This window comes from Charadrius vociferus, unplaced genomic scaffold (genome assembly GCF_000708025.1).
Source record: "Charadrius vociferus isolate BGI_N301 unplaced genomic scaffold, ASM70802v2 scaffold190, whole genome shotgun sequence".
NCBI lineage: Eukaryota > Metazoa > Chordata > Aves > Charadriiformes > Charadriidae > Charadrius > Charadrius vociferus.
Window position 1 is genome coordinate 6247014 of NW_009646608.1, and position 15285 is coordinate 6262298.

The following is a 15285-nucleotide window of genomic DNA, read 5'->3' on the forward strand; positions in this document are numbered from 1 at the left end:
TGGCTTCTGTATATTTTTTTTTCCTATGTATTTTGCTGAAATTCCAATTGCACATGAGCATTTCGGGCAGCTCTAACTCTGACCACCATCCTTTGGGGTTTAGATAAGGGCAATATATGGAACCTACCTAACCTGTGTGCATAACAAGGGAAATGATGCTTACCTACTTGGGAAGCACGTGGAGATTGATAAATGGGAAGTGTTGCATGCAAGAGGATTAATTGGCATGGATATCTTTTTCTGCTTGCTCCATACTGCAAATGTGGATGTAACACTGTGCTGTCAGTGCTGCAGCTGATGTGGAAACAGCTACTTGCACGTTGAAACCACGGCCTTAGTAGTACGAGCGGACTGTAACTGGACACTCACCAACAGGCAGAACTGAGTAGGGCTATAGGGTAATGTTATGATGTTATTACCAGTTCACAACTGCACAAGTTGGATCTTGTCATGCAGCACTGGGAGAATGATTCCAGTAGCTATGCTTGCATGAAATGGCTTCTTGCTCTGGCATATTCAAAGAAATTCTGCAAGCCAGCTTTCTTCCTTAGAGGTTTTAAGCTTTAAGTTTCCTTTGGCTGGACTTTATGGATGTGCTTCATCTGAATAGGACCAGAGGGGGAAGTGAAGTGCCATATAAAATCAAACTGATGGATCTATTTCTAGAGCCTTGTAATACAAAAACAGTACCATTAGATTAAAAAGAACAAACACAGTTTTTCATCTTGTGTTCAATATCAGTCTTTCCTTCTTTTATTCTGAAGCATCTGACTTCTTAAAGAAAAGGCTGCCACACAAGTCAACCTTGTTTCTTGGTAGAGATCAAGGGAGATGGTGGTTTCTCAATCCTTCAGCTTCATATTTCATATTCTTTTTCAAGTTCTTAAATTGTACACATTTTTAAAATTATTTTCCCTGAAAGATGCTTATTTCTCCAGTTAAAAAGACCAACCAAACAAAAACCTCAAACAAAACAAACCTCAAAATCCGAAGCAGTGAAACTGCAGGAATGGCTGAAATGAAAACTCAAATTTCCCATCCATTGCACCAGCCCAGTTACATGCAGTAAAGGCTGTTATTTCAAACACTGCTGCTTTACAGCTCAAGAGCACCTTTTGTTACACAGTGCTTTTTAAAGATGTTGTACCCTGAGATTACTGCTGCCTTAGAGATGGTTTGTAGTAACCAGTAGTCAGGGAGAACTACAGCTCTTAGCCTTGATTACTTTGAAACCAGCCTCTGTTTTGTGTTCTCAAATCGCTCTGGACAGAAGCAATGACATGTTAGATGCCAACAGTCCAGGTAGTGAGGTAACACAAGCTGCCCTTGGATATCTCACTGCCAGCAACTGATAGTATCTGTAAAATAAAAATCTTGCAGTTGTTTTAAGGCAATATAGTGTGAGTGCAGGCTCATTTTCTGGCATCATAAAGCCCTGGCTACCCCCAGGCTCTAGCTTTTCTCTTACAGTTCACTATCGGAGACTCCCCAATGGCAAAACACCTGCAATTCGGTTTCTCTTAATGAGGGCAGAAGTCACCATTGACCTGCTGAGATTGGAGCCTAAGGTTCCTGAGTGTGTCACCAAGCAGTGCCCTTCAGCTTCATCATGCAGTAAGCAGGGTTTTGCCAGGTATGGGATTGTGTCTCTTCCCCTGCTCTTGCTCTGACTGTACACAGCATTCAGAGAAGTTCGAGGCAGAACAATCCAGAAGCGAGCAGAATGGGGCTGCATCTCTCCCCTGTGCATTGAGCATCTGCCTTGCCATGAGCACAATGTGCATGTCACTCCGTGGTGTCACCAGAGGAAAAGCTGCAGGTCAAATAAATTGATAACTGAGGAGTGACTGTTGGGCTCTTTTTCTTACTAGTGACTGAATTGGGATTGAAAGACAGCTGTCTGGGGAAAGGAGGGGGATTTAACCCCACTCACTGACATGTTTTAATTGTGTATGAGATGTTTTGTAGGGCTGTACTGGTGCTTGTTATCAGTTGTGGCCTCTGACTATCCTTACCACTCCTCTTAATCAACCAAGGATAGCGTCAAGCCCCTTTCTCAGTCCCTCTACGTGTGTCCCTTGAGTGGGAGAGCTGGATTCTCACACTGTCAGCCTGGAACTGCCTGGGTGATAAATCTGTTAAGAATTCTGTCCGATTGTGATCCTTCCAGCCCCTTCATCTTGATGTGAGTGACAAGCTGTCATAGCCTGCCTCAGCCATATTGGTGACATCTGACCCTAGAGAGGGAGCTGACAGGAATGGGAAATCTTCTGAGCTATGGCTTCTGCCTGAGGAAGCCGTGCCAGCTCTGCACTGTGCTGTAAGAAATGCCTGGGCATTTCTTTGGCAAGGATTTAAACATAGTTCCTGTACCTTGTTCTCTTTTGTTACTACTTTGGAACTAATTTAATTTAGAGCTGTAAAGAATAGGTTGAATTTTTAGGATACAGTGACCTCTCCTTCTGTACTTGCACATGAGAGAGAGGATAGGATACTTGTAAGGCTGTCTGGAGGATAACCCTGGAGTGACTCTTCTTTCTGGAAGGCAGAGATGAAAGAGGCTGGAAGGCTATACCTTTTCACTGATTTAACATAACAGGCTCCAGGGCAGGCAGAGATGTTTGCAAGATGCTGCAGTGAAGGCTTTGAGCTGAATATGCTTATTGTATTAGCCATGAGAGCGAGAGAGGACCTCACACTGGGGCTTCTGCATCACAGCTATAACTTCTCTATAAATGGCAGCATGTCTCTTGGAGAAAACATTGACTTTAGCTCACCAGAATGCAAGTTAGGAGAAAATTCATTCCTGGATCTGAGGTGGGGTTAAAAAGCAGGGAATCATCGCTCCTTTTGCTGTCAAGTCTTGTTGGCTCTTAACATTGACTTTGGTACTTGTGTGCAATCTTTTTCCCTCATGACCCTCTTCTAGCTGTTAATACCTATAGAAATCTTTAAAGGTAGGGAGGAAATACTGTTCAGTATGCATGTAATTTCTGAACTTTTTTTTTTTGTTTGCTTGCTAATTCTATTCAGCAAAATGAATTGCATCACAGAGAATAGGTTCCATAGAAGGTATATATTTGTATTGAAGACAGCATGTGCTTTTCGGGGGGGGGGTGGGTGGGAGAAGCTGGTCCCTGAAATTAAAGTAACCATTAGAAAAGTGTGTAATTGTTTGTGTGGTGTGGTTTTTTTTTTTTTTAATTCCCTTTCCTTCAGCACTATACCAAAAGCACATCTGTGCACAACAGCTGGACCTCCAAACTCCACCTGTTGGCAGTGTATGGGACACTACAGACTGTGAGCAGGCTTTGCCTTTAGCATAAGTTTTAATGCCTATCTAACAAGCTGGAATTAAAGTGGACGTGATGATGGGTGTTTTGTGTAAGTCCTAGATCAGCAGTGCTATGAAAATGCCAGCAGCATAAGCGGCTTTTGCCCACCCATATTTCCAAGACTTGTGAAACTGCTGGTTTTAAGCCTTTAAAACAAAACAAATCACTGTGCAAGTGCCTGCATGTTTAAGATCTGTACTTCTGGGCCACAAGGGAAATGACTATTCAAGGCATCTGTCTCGGATGAGATCTACCTTCTGGTAGGATTTATAAAGCACCTATTGCCGTGGTGCCTACATGTTGTTTCTAAATGTCTCTCAGTTGTCAAATGTGAAATGATCTTTTGAGTGAGTTGTTCTGTGACTGAATAAACTCCAGTAGTTAAGTACGAGTTCCAGGGGTTGGAGGCAAAATGCAGCCAGACAATATGTACACTCAAGGGCACTAATTCCCAGATTCCAAGGGCTATGGAAGCTTAGGGGCTTTAAGCCTGTAAGCTGTAATACCTGGAGCCCTCAGTCAGGGTTCCCATTGTGCTAGATGCTGTACAAATATATATTGCATGGTTCCTGCCCCATGCTGCTTGTGATATAAATAAACATGACAGCAACAAGTGAGCATACTGTGAAATAGCAGGGTGAAGGGCAAAAAGTGGATTGCGAGGTAGGAGCAGAACCTTTTCCTAAGCTTCTATAAAAATAGTGCTTTACGTCTTTGTTATCCAGGTGTGATTGCCTTTGGGAATTAGATCAGGCATCAAGCTGAAGAGGTATTTAATGAAGCACCAAGTCATTAACTTTCATTCAATAATTTGAAGAGGATGTTTTGTGTTTAAGCATGTGAAAGGTACAATCTTGCAGGAGAAGGGAGGTTGGTTAAATTACTTGGGGGCTGATTTGCAGAGCCCTTTTGGATCATTTCTTTGTTCAGTCTTTGGCTTCTCTGATGTTCCCTGTCCATAGTTCCAAGCTAGTCCTGACCAGGTCTGTACCAGCATCAACATGTCTTGTGAGTCTTAAAATCCTTTGACTATGCATCTCTTCTGTTGTGAGGATTTCATTTTAGGAGGTGTGTGTTGTTTGTGGGGTTTTTTGTTTTTTTTTTTTGTTTGTTTTGTTTTGTTTTTTAATACTGGGGTGGAACACAAGTTATCTATTCAAGAGACAGAGGCACAGCATTGTCCATCATACTGCCCAGTGCTACAACGTGTGAGCTGAGATCAGAGCACAGAAGAAAACCTAAGAGATCCTGGCTTTCAGTGTCCTCTGTCTGCAGTGATTTCCAGCTAACACTGTTCTGGTAGTTCAGATCTGAAAGAGTGACCTAGACATAAGACTTCTTTGTTTATGCTTTTTAGCAGCCTGGTTTTACTGGCTAATCCAATTGTGCTTTGGCTTGGGAAGCAGAGTTTTTCTTTGTTATTGCTCTTGGTTCCTAAGCACAGGATCTGGAAATTGCGTTTGTCTATCTGTCTGCTAGTTGTACTCCTGCCCTGATATCCAAGCTGCTGACTTGGAAACACTTCAAAGATTTCCATTCTTCAGAGTGGCTGTCTCGACTGCTACTACAGGGAGTTTTTAATGTTTTCTGATTGTGGAGCAGCATTTATTATTATGACTTTTAAGATAGGGCAATTTTATTTATACATCCTTTTTTTGAATTACATAAATGAGTCTCCTTTGAGATACAATGGGGTTGACAAAACAGCTAAGATTTTTACTATCATATAACCACAAAGAACAGAAAATCAGAGGAAGGCATCTGGGCAGGTTTGGCAGGATTTTTAATGATTTCTTCTTTTCCCCCATTCCTTCTTGAGACAAATGCAGAGTTCTGCACTGGGCATGCTATCAAATTCCCTGGTCTAGCATATGGCTCATCAAGTCATCTTTCTTGTGCTGTTAAACTTTTCTTCCTGCTCCCATCTCCCTCCCCCACTGCCCCATTTGCTCTCATGCACAATTTACTATCTCCTTTCTGTCTGTCTTCTTGTCCCAGGCTTACTTACCTCATATCTTCTGATGCCAGAAAACATGCTGTTGGTTTGCTGTATGGTGTTAAGAGGTGCCGATATTGCAAACGCCATTTGCCTGGCTTGCTGTAAGCCTACTGATGCATCCATCAGCTTGCTGCTGGTTTTGGTGAAAGTCCATTCTGCATTCTTTTCTATGACTTCTTATTTGTTTCCCATAGGGTGTTTTGTGTGTTTGAATTTACTCACATCAAAGATAGATAATGTTCTGGGGATACTTGCTGACAGCTGCCTTAAAGTGTAAATTACAGTGCTGATTTGAAGTCCAAACTTAAAACAAATGCAGGTAGATAATTCTTTACACAGTGTGGGTGTGAACTCCTTTCCCAGGATAATTGTGGCTGTTAAGAGTTTGCATAAGTTCAAAAGTGGCTAGGCAAATATATGGAAGCCAAATCAACTAAGAGCTAAAAAGCCTCCCAAAGGCACCATTGCTAGCTTATGAAATCTCTTGACTGTAAATGGCTGGAGTCTGAGTCTGTTATGGAAGTTCTAGCACAGTGTTTTTGCTGTGGTCTTATACTCTTCCCTTGGCCACTGTTGGCCACAGGATACTAGACTCTTTGGACTTTCAGCTTAGCTGGTGCAGCTGCTCTGTTCTGGCCTGGCTAATTAACTTTGTGCTTAGAATGCCTGTTTCTAATTTCATTTCCATTTTATCTATGATTAAAATGTAGGGATATAGGACTACTCTCATTCCTGGGTCACTTTTTTCAGATCCTTTCCTTGTTGGCACCTGGGGCTAACAGTCCCATTATAAGCAATTCAGGGTCCCTTTTCAAAGTCATTAGGTTGGTCATCCCATCGCTGCCAAGAGGATGTTTCAGAGCTTCATTTTCCAGTGCTTAAAAACCATCCTTTAATTTCTAGTTGAAATTTATTCATGGCCATTTTATATCCATTTGTCCTTGTGCCAACTTTGTTCTTTAGCTTAAGTAGCTCTCTGCCTTCCTCAGTGTTTACTTCTCCCCCACCCTGTGTGTCTATGGAGAACAATCAAGTCACCTCTTAACCATCATTTTGCTAAGGTGACAAAACTGTGATCTTTAAGACTCCTCATGAGACATGTCTCTGTTACTATAATGATTTCCTTAGCACTTCTCTGCATGGTTTGTTCTGAGTGCTGCACACAGCTGTTTAGGTGAAGCCTTGTAAGAAAACATTGATGCTTTACCTTCTCTACTGGCAGTGGCTTCCCTGAGACCTGATCTGTCCTTTTCACAGTTTTGTCACCCTGCTGGGTTGTGCTTGTCCTCAGCCTCTAATGGGCTCATATATCCAGGGTGTCCTTCTACTCATTTCCAAATTATGAGCCCCTGCTCATAACAGCAATACTTATTAAACCCTAAATGCATAACCTTGGACTTTGACTATTACATTTCATCACATTTCTATTGCTTCAGACCTCAAGAACATCCTGTTACTCCTGAAAGATATTCTGAACTCCCTGCTATTGGCAGTAGCTCCTGACTTCACACGGTCAGCAGATTTTGTTAGTATACTCTGACTTTTTGTGCCAAGGTCATTAATGAAAAGATAAAAATAAGATCAGTCTCAAAACATCCTTGAGGACTTCCACACATAACTTCCCTCCAGACTAATAATTCCTCTTTTGGCACAACTCCTGTCGTTGCCTCTTTAACCAGTTCCTTACCCACATTGCAATTCTTACACTTATCCCCATGTTCTCCAGCTTGGCTAATAATTTCCATGTTGCGCTCTATCAAATGCTTTATTGAAGTACAGATAAATTAGATCTACCACATTTCCCTTGTCTAGAAAAATCAGTTACCTTATCAAAGACATAAACATCAAGTTAGGCTGGCTTGATCTACTCTTGGTAAGTCCATTTTATCTCTTAAACCTGTTTTATCTGTTTTGCAGTTTACCCTCGTGTCTTTAATTATTTTTCTTTCAAAATTTGTTCTAAAGCAATATGTACTATTGAGGTCAGTCTCCTGGGTCTGCACCTACTTATGAGTAACTGTAGAGTACATGCTGCAAGACATACAGAACACTGCATATTGCCTATGCCAAAACCCTTGTGATGAATTGCAGTACTTGAATGGATGAAATGTACTAGTTTGGTTCCACTTTATTTTATTGCAGTACTATATACAGGCATGGACTGAGATGAGGATGAGTCTAGGCTGTTAGCCTGGGATGTGGGAAATCCAGCTAGCTACAGCTGCAGGTCTGTAATGGTGCTTCAGAAGTAGGTGGTGACTCTGATTCTGCTAAGTGGTAGTGCTGGGATCTGGGTTACACCACCTTTATTTTTATTTTTGTCAGGTCCTGTCTGAATTTTCCATCCCACAATACCATCTGGGTCAATTTACTTACATTTTGGGTTTCTCAGCTTTACAGGCAAAGGGGTTGCAGACCTGTTCTACCAAGTCACATCAAAAGCATAAATAGCTCTTATCTCTTGACTCAGAGCAGACCGGCTCCCTCCAAGCTTGGAGAAGACCAGGGATGGTTAAGATTGTTGAAGGATCTGCTATGGTATGGCCAGGAAGAGTTTAGGTCTTCTGGGGCAAATAGGAAATTACACTGTCTGAGACCATGGTTTGGGAGGTCTGAGGATGAATGAAGTTCTCTGTGTATACAATGTGGTTTACAGACCCCCAAAAAGTATTGGAGAATCCAGATTTGCTGATTGTTTGGTTGATGGGAGGTTTGCTGGCAGTGTTGACATAATGACAGTGATGTACCTTACTGAAGCTCTTTGTGATGCTCATAAGTACCCCCAAAATTAAGCAGATGCCTATGGGAAATCCTTGGGTATTTCCTGCTTGGAGCCAGAAATACTCTGGTCTTCTGTTACTCTGCTGTTTTGGCATGTCATTGAGATACCACCTTAAGACTGCAAATGTAGGTATGCAATGTAGTCTGCTTTACAGGAGAAAAACTTGAGTGAGAGCTATGGGAGATGCTCTGGATGGAATTTGAACCTGGTTAGAGCTGTTTACTTTGTCCCAGACTTTAAACTCAGGGAAAGACTCAGTGATCAGTGGCTGTAGCATATCTCTTTTCTGAGCATGCCAAATTGCTGGTGGATGACAGTATTCCTCCCACCAGCTGAATGATTGCTGTTCAGGTCGAGTTAAAGAAGCAATGAGAGCATGACTGTGCTTCCACTAGTGAGATTTTTAGCTACTGATTTCCTGTTCTGTCTGTGTTCATGTGTGTTTCTTTTGCAGTTTGTAATGCTGCTGTTGAACTCTGACAGATTCATTATGAAAGAACGACATTAGATAGGGATGTTGACCCAACATCAGCAAGAACCAGCTCTCGAATCTTTCTTAGTCTCAGCTGGTGTTAGGACACACAATGAGCGTCAGCTTGATGACAAAAAAATATTTATTTCTTGCTGCGGAATGGTAATTGGCTCGGTACGGAAGCTAATACGATTTTATTTGGGGATTGGTTTGTAAAGAGATTACATTTTAGGGAATCTTTGGGCATGGAGGGGTTTGTAGCTGTATTTATTTAATCAGCTGTGGGCAGTTGAAACTTCACAGCAGTAAGCCAGGTTAGAACATGGATCTTCTTGCTCCAGCAGAACATGACTGGGAAACAAAATCTTTCAGGCTGGTGGGATGGAGATTATACCACATGGGGAAGAAACTTGCCTCCAGATGGTAGGGAACAAGGATGTTTCAGTTCAGCTTTTCGAGCTACAAATATTAGTGACCAGCTCCCATTCAAACCAGTGCTATAGTGATGCAGGGAGGTTGAGTTGCTTATCTACACATTGAAATGATGTGGAAGGTGAACAGAAATCTCTGTATCTCTTCCCCTCCGCCTCCTTATTCTCTAAGCTCTATGGGGCAAGTTGTCTTACTGCACAGTTTTTGCATCTTTCTTGCAAGTCCTGACCTGATTTGGGACCTTTACCTGTCATTGTAATGCCAAGACATCATTGTAATTAAAAGTAGATTTTTCTCTCTGTTAAAACCGGTGGGAGTGAGGATGGGGGCGAAGCTTGTTTTGGGAAAATGGAGAAGGGAGTGGAATTTGGCTGGAAATAGCAATATGGTTGTCCCAGCTTGATGCAAAAGTTATCTACTGATGTAGACAGAAGTACTGGTGTCTGAAATGGGCATGTGCTGAGTCTCTAACATGAAGAAATAGCTCAGGGCCAGCAGTTTAAAGACTTGCTTCATTACTTTGGATATGTGGGTGTTGCTTTAAATTTAATGGTCACTACAAATTACTGTAACACTAAAGCTAGAGGGCTAATGGTCTTTTAGAATAACTGAGTCAGCTGAAGAGACTGGATCCTCCGCTGGTGTAAAATGTTGCGGTTCTGTCAAAGTCCATCATAAGCTGTCAATTTAGACCAGCTGGGAAGCCTGGCCCAGAAGAATGAAGATGAAAGTTTCAAAAATTATTGAAGAAATTGACATTATTTCTCTATCTCTTTTTGTTCCCCAGGGCAGCCATTGAGGCTCTGGCAGCTTTGCTGAAATCAAGTAAGCTTTTTTTCTTCATATGCTTTCTGACTTTTCTGTGCTGTGCTGCTGGACAGAATGATCCTGTTGAACCTCATTCTCCCTTGGTATCCCCTCTTCCCTCAGTCCCAAAGAGCACTGCTTAGAAAAGAGAGGGGGTAATGCAGTAGTTTCCTGTATGTCTAGCTATGATTCTTGGAGTCCCACGGCCCTGTGGACACACAGATCTATGGGAGAGGGTGCTCTAGGTCCCAGGGAGCAAGCTGCAGAGGGAGCCAGACTAGACCATTATTTTGAGTATTTAGGGAATAGTAGTTGTCCCGGGGCTTGGTACAGTGGAAGAAATAGGAAACCTCTCCAGCCAGCGACCAATGCTCATTGCTCTGTTCCAGTATCACTGGAAACTGGGGCCAGGATCTGTCTGTCCTGTGGTGCTGTTGTACTCCGTGCTTACCTAGCAACACTGATGCTGTTGGTAAAGGCTTAGAAAACTTCAGTAGTCCAAAAGAGATGACCTTATTCTCTCTTGTAAGCTTGTCAGGTCTGATAACCTGCAGACAGGGCTGAGACCTAGTGATTGCCGGAGTACAACCCTGCCATGGCAGGCTGTGCTTAGCATTTGCACCAGCTGGCTGGGGGTGTTTAAGATCTTAACATGGATTCTCAGTCACACACGGCTGGTGTGATTGTTCCTGAAGTGAACGTGCTACCCTTTTTTTGAGTTTATCCCATCTGAAAAAACTTATTTTTATTACCCGAATTTAATAAAGCTTTGATTAAGAAAGAGCACTCTACTATTGCAGACAATCTACTACACGGTAAATCACAATGGCATATTGTCTTTCTCTCTTTTCCTCCACCTTCTCTTTTTTATAGCATTAGGAATAAATGCATTTGTGAAAAACTGTAGCCCTGGAAGCAGTTAAATGAGCACGATGCAATGGGATCGTGTCTGAGTTGCATCAGCTCAAAGGATGAATTCTGAAATAATGCCTCAGTATTAACCTTGCTGCCTAGATTTAAAGGTCACATTATTGCAACAAGGAAAGACCTTCTGGTTTGGGCACTAAATCTTAATAAGGGGTTTGTGGGGCTGTGCCATGGCTGCTTGCAGTACAAACGTAAAATTAGCCTTCAGAGTAGAAAGAAATTTACAGAGAAGGCTGCAAAAGTGGAGCAAGAGCTAAAAGCGCATCAGTGAGCTTGAGCTTTTCTCCTGCAATCCTGCTTTATGGTAAGTACTAAGAATGGGAAGTGAAATTCTGTTGTCCCAAGATATTTATAGGATAGGTTTTCTACTTGGAGGCTTGTTCTGGATCTAGAGATGAGAACAGTATATAGAAGTGGAGGACTAATTACCGAAGGAAGCTGTGAAATGTAGTCTCCTAGGGAGTTGCAAACACATGTTGTAAAAGTTGGGGGGGGGTGGCTGAGGATGATCTAGGGAATCTAAAAGGATTGGATTTGGCTCCAAATTCTCCCTGCCTTTTTTTCTGCTGGAGTGAGGTAAGTTTTTTAAATCCATTTACACTTATCAGTTTTCTGTGTGACTCTTCTTAGCCAATTTAGGCTGTGAAGGCATCTTGGTTGGTTTTTCCTTTTAAGCTTTTTGTGCTTTTGGGAGTGCATAGAGGGTTTCCAGTACTGGAAGAACATACTGATCATTCTGGTTGTTTCGGGTGCTTTGAGAGAAGGTACGGAAAATGAACTCCAATGAGAATTTAGTCCATTGAGCAAAGCAGTACATACATTGTCACTCTGGTTGATCACTGAGGTATACAGATTAGGGTTCTCATGTTCATTTGTACAGTTGACCATTGCAAACAAAGGCATTGCTTGGGAGAGACAATTCTTGGTTTGGAGACACCATTTCCAGTTTGCTGTTATGTGTCCTCTTCTCCTTTATCATTCACAAATGAACAACGTTGTTGCAGCAACACCAGCTATTGCTTACGTGAAGAATTGATTTTGGGAAAACACATGGTCTATTTTCAGCTGATGTTCTTTAAAGGCAGTGGAACTGAGTCTTGGGAAATGGTGCCAATGTTGTGCAACCAAATAGAGCACCACAGCCTGCAGGTCAGCTTGAACTGTGTTTTGTGATGTTTTCTGCAGTTTGATGCAGAGTGGTCAAGAACATCTTTCAGTTTTCTCCTTGTCCTGTGGCTCAGTACACAAGCAGCTCCAGGCTTCTGGAGTAGACTGCTCTGGTAGCTGCATACAAATGAGCAGGCTGTGCCTTTTGGGAGGTGTGGGTTAGGAGATGTGAAAAACCGCTCTGGTTCTTCTAGAGATAAATTCACCACGGCTGGAAAAATAGCTGAATTCTTTTTCAAGATTGTGTCAGGACTGCTTTGTTTGTCACAGTTAACTTATTTATCCCCATGACCTTAGCGCTTTTGAATGGTGCAGGGGTTCTTAGAAGTTAAAAATCAAATCCGGTGAATGCTATGAGCAATTTTCAAGTGCTATGAAAACAAGCGGTAAAACTGTAAATGGCAAAGCACCCAGAAGCCCGTTATCATGTCTTAGATGGGATGCAGACTAAATGGGAGACAGGAATCCTGGAATGTGCTGCAGTACTGGGTTGCTGGACTGATTATTGTGAGCTGCTTTGGAGACTTGCTGGGAAATGGTGGTGAGATTCAATTTTGCTGGGGGTGAAGGCTATAAAACAGATAGGACAAACACACCCATTCTTGAGGATCTCCCTGTAGGGCTGTCACATCCTTAAGTGCTTCAGCCCAAAGTAATCAGGAGGGTTATGGTTATACACAGAGTTGTGCTGGAGGGAAAGTGTCCCTCTTCCTTTTGGCAGTGAGCTGCAACGGGAAAACACAGCAGTTTTAAAGGGAGCAGGCAGATGGCAGTGTGTCTCCCTGATGGATTTGGAAACATCCATCTTCAGCTCCTCAGGCTTCCTTAAGCTCTACTTGAGAGTTCATCCACCTGCGGAGCCAGGGGCTGTCTAGAAACTTTTTGGCCTCTCTTTCCTAACAGAAGCTGATGCTAAATGCCTATTTAACAGGTGCATAACGGCAAGAAGCAAGGTCTGCCAGGAAAGAAGGAATCAGTGTAAGAAAAAATTACCTCTCCAGCCGTACCTGGGAAATCGTTGCAGTTCTGTTTCAGAGGGGAAGTGTAAGATTGTCCAAAGAAATAACTGATGGAACATTAAAAACTTGTGCTTCATCCACAACAGGGAAGAAATGCTTGGAAACCCAGTGCAAGATGAGAGCAAACTTGATTGTCCTGCTCCCCAGTACATAGTGGAAATTGGTGATAGTCACAGAGAGGGTGAATAATGGAGGAATAGAATTTTAGATCCTTTCTAACAGTGCTACATCTTTTCTATCAGTTGAAGCTTGAATTGCTGGTATAGTGAAGATATTTCTTGCCTGACTATCAGCCAGTTTCTCACTCCTGACTTATCTCTTTCCAAGCATCCCATAGTACTTTACTGACTCTAGCATGCTACTCTCCCAGTTGCTGTTCTCCACCTGCCCTGCATGCAGCAAACAGCTTGTAGCAAGTCCTTCCTCCATTGCCTTGGTGTTGTTTTTTTTATATATGTCTGTTGTCTCATCACCATGCTATTAACTTCTTCTGACTGAACTACACTATTATACAGGCTGAACATGTTGCTTGGTAAATATCTCTAATGCTGTTGAAGTGCCATAAGGGCATCAGGAGTTTTTTACTCTTCTCTTGGATGTTACAGTCAAGCTTTCCAGTGTTACACCTGTCCATCCTTTCTTCTTCAGTTTTTGGATGCTTACTACATCCCAGGGTGGGGAGGAGGGGGTAGATACTGATAGCTATAGGTAAACTGAGGTGGGATGAGGCACAGTATCCTTCCTAGAGTCTCTTCTCTCTTTCCAAGGGCATATCTGCTACTTTTTCCTGCCACCTTTGGCTTTTTTCTAGTTCTCCTCCATATGTGTGTCTTCATATCTTGCTCCAGTTCTGTCTTAAGGCCTGGGGAACTCATCACTAAGCCCTTCTTCGCCTTCGAGAAGGCCAGGTATGGAGGCAGCATACCCCAGCTGGAGCCTGCTTGAACAGTGGTGGAAAGAGAGGGCTGCCCTCCATGTCGCTCCTAGCCATGGGCTCTATTGCTTTTAGTGAACTCACCTCCCACAATAAAACAGGCAAACCATTCCCAGTTTTGGAAGAGTGGGGAAAAAAAACCTGGATACCTGATACGTAATTGCAGACAAGTGCATATTTAGGGGTTTGCAGGTTGAAGGCAGTGTGATGGCCCAAACTGGACACTGCTGCTCGGCACCTCGAACCACACGATGGCGATGTTATTATAGGGATCCCTGCTCCCACCAGCACTTAATCCAATATTTATTTTTGGCGAGTAATTTGTTTATCAGCAGGTTATTTTAATCTAATTTCGGTTGTATTTGTTATTCCTGACTATCTGTACTTCCCAGAATTAGCAGCTTGCATGTCTTTAAGGAAATTAGCTAGAGCTGATCTCCAAGGCATTTGCTCAGCGGATATTGAAGGAAAGGGCTAGGGAAATGGGCAGGGCCCTTGTTGCAATGCTTGCCTAGTAAAATTGTAATGAGCAATTTAAGAAGACAGGTTGTGGTGACCCCATAATCATGCTTATTTCATCGAGACAATTCTGTGTGCTAACAGCAGTTATTGCTGATGGCCTTTCCCCTCTCTTTCTATAACTCTTCCTTCCTCCTTTTGTCTTCTTTATCCTCTTGCCTTCTCTTCTTCCTCCCCCAGCCTTTCATCTCTCATTTAGTGCTCTTTCCTCCTCATCTTCAGTCAACTAACCTTTATTTAACCTTTCACACGCTGGTTTTTTTCATCAAAGCATAAGGATTATGTCTTGTGGCTGTGGATAAAATAATCAGTGTCATTCTTCTCCTTTTATGCTGGCATCAAGGAGGGGCAAGTAAGTACGAGGAACAGAAAGCGATGTTCTAGCACATAAGCTGATTATGGTTTCTGAAAGGCCTGCACCCTCTATGTCTGAATTCACAATGCTTTGCAACAGATCTACTGAGGCAGGTCTTAGATCTTGCATCAAAATAACCCTGTGGTTAAACCATATCAGTTCCTGCAGCCAAGGGCACGATGTTTGTGATTTGCCTAATACTTTGCCAGGTATCCATTTCTCATGATCGGTTTATGACTTCATTACCTGCCTCTGGATTCAAACTCCATTATCAGTCTGGCCCCAAATCTGTCATCACAACTTGCAGGGTATTGTGATCAGAGTTGAATTTTATAGTTCCTTTCATAATCATCTAAAACAAGTTCTGTGTCTATACTTCCGTCCTGAATTTCAGAAGGTAAAGAGTCTTGATTCTATATTTTTAAATTTATATTTTTGAGAAGAGCCACTTCATGGGGATAAAAAAATGTTTTTGAATGTTCTTTATATTACCTTCCCCAAGAACGCTCTTTCCTTCGTAGACATATCCCAGACTGA

At 42.4% G+C, this 15285-nt stretch overlaps 1 protein-coding gene across 1 annotated transcript in view; it reads left to right on the forward strand.

The window, feature by feature from the left end:
* AGBL1 (ATP/GTP binding protein-like 1) overlaps positions 1–15285 on the forward strand; it is a 372591-nt gene that overhangs the window by 117937 nt on the left and 239369 nt on the right. The window contains exon 6 of the mRNA XM_009887663.1: positions 9808–9845. Within this exon, the coding sequence (XP_009885965.1) occupies positions 9808–9845 (38 nt within the window). The remainder of the gene's footprint in view (positions 1–9807; positions 9846–15285) is intronic.